The 5,000-nt window shown below is 48.4% G+C and overlaps 1 protein-coding gene across 1 annotated transcript in view; it reads left to right on the top strand.

The window, feature by feature from the left end:
- The window catches only part of wwp2 (WW domain containing E3 ubiquitin protein ligase 2), a 48,236-nt gene that overhangs the window by 7,407 nt on the left and 35,829 nt on the right, over nucleotides 1–5,000 (top strand). The window contains 2 exon segments of the mRNA XM_066648803.1: nucleotides 1,568–1,689; nucleotides 2,651–2,788. Coding sequence (XP_066504900.1) covers nucleotides 1,568–1,689; nucleotides 2,651–2,788 — 260 coding nt within the window.

Genomic DNA, 5,000 nt, shown 5'->3' with positions numbered 1-5,000 from the left:
CCGGGTGACTGTCTGTGAGGAGTGTGGTGTGTTCTCCCTGTGTCTGTGTGGTTTTCCACTCAAAAGTGTCTGTAGGTGTGAGTGTGTGAGTGAATGTGTGAGTGTGTGTCGCCCTGTAAAAGACTGGTGTCCCCTCCCGGGTGTGTTCCTGCCTTGCGCCCAGTGATTCTGGGTAGACTCCGGACTCACCGCCGCCCTGAACTGGATAAGGGTTACAGACAATGAATGAATGAATCAATAAAACTGAATCAAATTAGAAAAAATGCAGAAATAAAACACGATGGAGTAAAATAAAAAAGAATGAGACACAGCAAGCAGTGAAACATTTAAGGAAAGGAAAACATTATAAACACGAAAGAGCATTTAAACAAATCAGTGTTAATCTGTGGTTAATGAACTGAAGTGAGGAAGGTTTGCACTTTTACCTGCAGTTCCCCATTTAACCACACGATGGCACCAACTCCCACTCTCTCTCCAGTGTAGTCTGTGTGTAAACATGGTGTTTCTTTATGAATCACAGTACCTGCGTGAGATGTTGAACTTTATAAATGAGGCCCAGGCGTTTCTCACACTGTGTTACTCCAGCTTTGCCCCCCCCCTCGACCTCATCTTCCACCGGCTGAGTTAGGGTCCAATGTTCAAGAACACAAACACTGTGTGCCCCTGGTTCAGCCCCTGCCCTACGTCCTGGTCTCAGCCTTGTCTCTCCTACAGCGTCCTGAACGGACTGATTAGTTCCAAATGGACCTCCTCATCTCTAGCAGTTCATTTCACTGCTGTGTTGTGTGATGTGTCTCCTGTGTCGACTCTGAGGTTTCTTCCTCCTGCGCTGAGGGTGATTTCCCTGCTGCTGTCGCCCCTGACTCTGAGAAGGACTGGGAAGCTGCTTTGTGACAACTTCTGCTTTGAAAAGTGCTGTGTAATTAAATTTGATTGATTGATCGTCCCCAAATTATGAGGATTCTGGTTCCTGACTCACCTCCAAGGCCCATTGCTTCCTGCAGCATCAATCTCTCTCTCTATTTCTCTCTCTCTCTCCCTCTCTCTCACTCTCTTTCTCTCTCTCTCACTCTCTCTCTCTTTCTGTTTGTCTCTATTGCTCTCTCTCTCTCTCTCTCTCTCTCTCTCTGAGACTGTAACTGGGGTTGTTCAGAGGTAGGGGCTGGTACACAGCTCTATACAGTGACTAGCTCCACTCCACCAATCACTGATGAGGAGGTGTGTCCAGACTTTTGACTGGTGCTGTGTGTGTGTTCTTGGTAAAGTGTGTATTATATATAAACGTGTGTTTAATGTGTCTTTTCCTCGGTGTGTGTTCAGGGCGTGGTGTTAGTGTTTATCTGCTGTGTTCATAGCCAGGGTTCACTTGTAAAAGTCATGTTTGATCTCAGTGAGATCTAAAGGGAGAATAAAGCGGAATATATTTTGAACTTCTTCAGAACATTGTCCTTTTGGAGACGTGAGGTTCTGTTCTCACTGCAGCAGCTGTACACTGAAGTGAAGGAGGCTGTGTTACAGTGTGAGGATGTCATGTTGTGTGTGTGTGTGTGTGTGTGTGTGTGTGTAGGAACGTGACTCCTCAGAGTCGGCTGGACCTGAAGCTGTGGAGCTGTCACACTCTGAGGAAGGAGCTGCTCGGCAGCGCCACCATCGACCTGCTGGACACACTGCGGACACACGATGGCAGAAGTGAGCAGCACATCTCTGTATCTGCACCGACCAGCCATAACATTATAACCACTGTCCACCTGTTGCTCCGCATACTTCATTCACCCCCTGTTCTTCAGCGGACCCCCACAGAGCAGCAACACACTCCAGCAGCACTGCTGTGTCTGATCCACACACACTTACACACACTAACACACCACCACCACGTCAGTGTCACTGCAGCGCTGAGAATGATCCACCACCACATCACACCTGCTCTGTGGGGGTCCTGAGCGCTGAGGAACAGGGGGAGAGGGGGTGATAAAGTATTTGAGAGTGAAGATTAATCTGTACTTTGTTAGTTCTCTGTAAATGTAATGCATTTCTCTTAGTTTGATGTTTTCTGATGTAATCACCACTGGGTTATTTCACCAGTGTCTGATCTTCTCACACACTCTGGTGTTCAGTGTCTGGCTGGACAGAGTGTGTGTGTGTGTGTGTGTGTGTAACATTGGGCTGTGTAAACCTCAGTGCTGTGGCGCTGCTGCTTCTCTGAATGAAGAGTGTAGATGAGCACTGAGTTAATCGAGCGCCGCTAAAGAAATATCATCACTTCTTATGGTCTTTCAATTTACATATTTCTCTCACTCTTTGTTCACTTTCTCTCTCTCTCTCTGTTTCTCTCTCTCTTTCTGTCATTCTCTCTCTCATTGTCTCTCTCGCACTGTCTCTCTGTCTCTCTCTCTCTCTCTCTCTCTCTCTCTCACTTTCTCTCCCTCTCTCTCTCTGTCTCTCTCTTTCTCTCCCTCTCTCTCTCTGTCTCTCTCTCTCTCTCTCTCACTGTCTCTCACTTTCTCTCCCTCTCTCTCTCTGTCTCTCTCTTTCTCTCCCTCTCTCTCTCTGTCTCTCTCTCTCTCTCTCACTGTCTCTCTCACTGTCTCTCTCTCTCTCTCTCTCTCTCTCTCTCTCTCTCTCTCTCTCCCTCTCTGTCTCTCTCTCTCAGTGGAGAACGTGGAGCTGGTTCTGGACCTGCAGATGGAGAATAAAGGCAGTGTTGTGTCGGGCGGGGAGCTGAATGTGTGTCTGGATGGTTTGGTTGTTGATTTGGGATCGCTGCCCACCAACGGGTCAGCGACAGACAGTGAGTCTCTCTCTCTCTCTCTCTCTCTCTCTCACACACACACACACACATACACACACACACACACGTACTTGACACAGTCTTTAAACAGTGCTCACTCTTCAACTGCGTATTGTGCAGACGGAGGCACCACAGCGGTGTTCCTCGTCCCGTTGAGTGGGTGGGGCATCTCTAGCCCCAGGAGAGCCTCTCTGTGTAGCGCTGGAGCGGTGGGAGCTGCTCAGAACAGTGTCACTCTCACTGAAGTCCTCAGCCAATCAGGGAGGGTTTGATCGATCAGTTCGTTAATTCTGCTTCCTCCACTTCCTCCCTGGTCGACAGTAGTGTGGTGAACACAGCCACGTCTCCAGGTCCCGAGGAGCAGGAGGAACTGAGGGGATAAACCCGAGAGTGAGGGAAGTGATGCAGATCAAACCTGAGAAAGCGTGTGTTTATTGTCCTCAGCAGCAGTGAAGCTCTGTGAGTTCTCCATAAACAGTGCTCTCACGTGTTAAAGAGCGCCTTAAAGACCCAGGCTCTCACAGGAAAGACATGGAGATGAGGAGAAACAGCAGAGAGAGGGCCCACTCCGACGTGTTTCTTCAGGTGTGACACAGATGTGAATCTCACTGAATCCCTTTTTAAATCAGATTCGGGCCACTTTCGTACGCGGCGTTGAGGTCCGATCCATATCCGATCTGTGGCAGAATTCATGTGACTCCACGTCAGTCCGGCGCTGAGAATGAGCTCAGACCACGGTGCAGAGCTTTTCCTTTGATTCAGAGTTTTACCTGCTGTGTGAACGGAGCCCTAGTGTCACAGGGAACTCAGTGATTAAAGCTTAAAAAATTAGAATCCAGGGGTTCTGCTGCTGCTGCAGTCTGTAGTTGCAGCCCGGTACCAAACGACCCACAGCCTGGTACCTGTCCACGGCCCGGACTTCCTTAAAGGAGCCATCTGTAACAGAGCAGACATTTAAAACGGAACCACAGTACAGCTTCAGAACAGTGGAGAGCTGCTTTAATTCTCTGTTCCACTTTAAATCGACGACTAGGCGATAGCTTTTGAAACAGACGAGGTTTTTAGGGGTCAGTAAAATGTAACGTTACCTCCGTTCGCTTGGTGACTTCCACTTGGTCAGAGACAAAGGGTCCTGTTTTAATTTGAATTGGTTTAATTGCCATAGTTCAGTTCATGGCTGTGTACAGCACCCCCCGGTGGACACCAGAGTGAAGAGCTGAAGCCGATGGTGAAACGTTAGTGAAACACTGGACACTACCTTTAAAGCTGATTGTACAGTTTGTAGTGAAGCCTGCACCGCCCCCTGGTGCTTTGGGCTACAGCCTGGAAATGAGCTCCTGATCCTATAAGTGTGTGTGTGTGTGTGTGTGTGTGTAAATGCTGCTTTGTGTGGTTATAAATGTAACATTGTGGTGTGTGAGTTTCTTGTGTTTTTAGGTGTTTGATTGACACGCCCCCATCGTGCCCCCCCCCCCCACCCCCCCCCCCCCCAACAATTTCAGCTCAGAGCACAGGGCTCTAGATTGCGTAATTGAGAGTCATTCCTCTTTAAGCTGATGGGACAATGGACTCCTGTGTGTGTGTGTGTGTGTGTGTGTGTGTGTGGAGGACAGTGGGCTCATAGTACGTCTGTGAGGTGTGGCAGAAAGCGAAGGTAATTCATTTAAATTGCGTTTTTGTGTGTGTGTGTGTGTGTGTATGTATGTGTGTGTGTGTGTGTGTGTGTATGTATGTGTGTGTGTGTGTGTGTAATAAGAGTGAATGCAGGTCTTGAGTGCCCACTCGGCTCTCTGGGGGATTTAGGGGGGAAATGGGTGTGTGTATGTGTGTGTGTGTCTGAAAGCATGCCAGGGGAAATGAGGAAAAACACTAACTTACAAGAGCAGCCTTCAGACAGAACACAGAAACCCACACACACATCTAATACACACACACACACACACACACACACACACACACACACACACACAGAGTCCTATGTCCACATAAACAAGTCTTTGTGCTGCAGCGTCTGTAAAAACAGCCATTTAACGTGAGCACACACTTCGTCTCAGTCTCTCTCTCTCTCTCTCTCTCTCTCACACACACACACACACACACAGACACACACATCAGCCTTTGTCGTCTGAGTGTGTGTAGAGCGTGTTAGTAACGCAGTAAAAGTAAAGCGGTGAAAGATTTCAGAACATCTTGCAGCTCTCAGAACTGTGTT

The sequence above is a fragment of the Hoplias malabaricus genome, chromosome 17 (genome assembly GCF_029633855.1).
Source record: "Hoplias malabaricus isolate fHopMal1 chromosome 17, fHopMal1.hap1, whole genome shotgun sequence".
NCBI classification, from domain to species: domain Eukaryota; kingdom Metazoa; phylum Chordata; class Actinopteri; order Characiformes; family Erythrinidae; genus Hoplias; species Hoplias malabaricus.
Note: the sequence above shows the minus strand (reverse complement) of the source record. Positions and strands in the feature narration are given on the sequence as shown.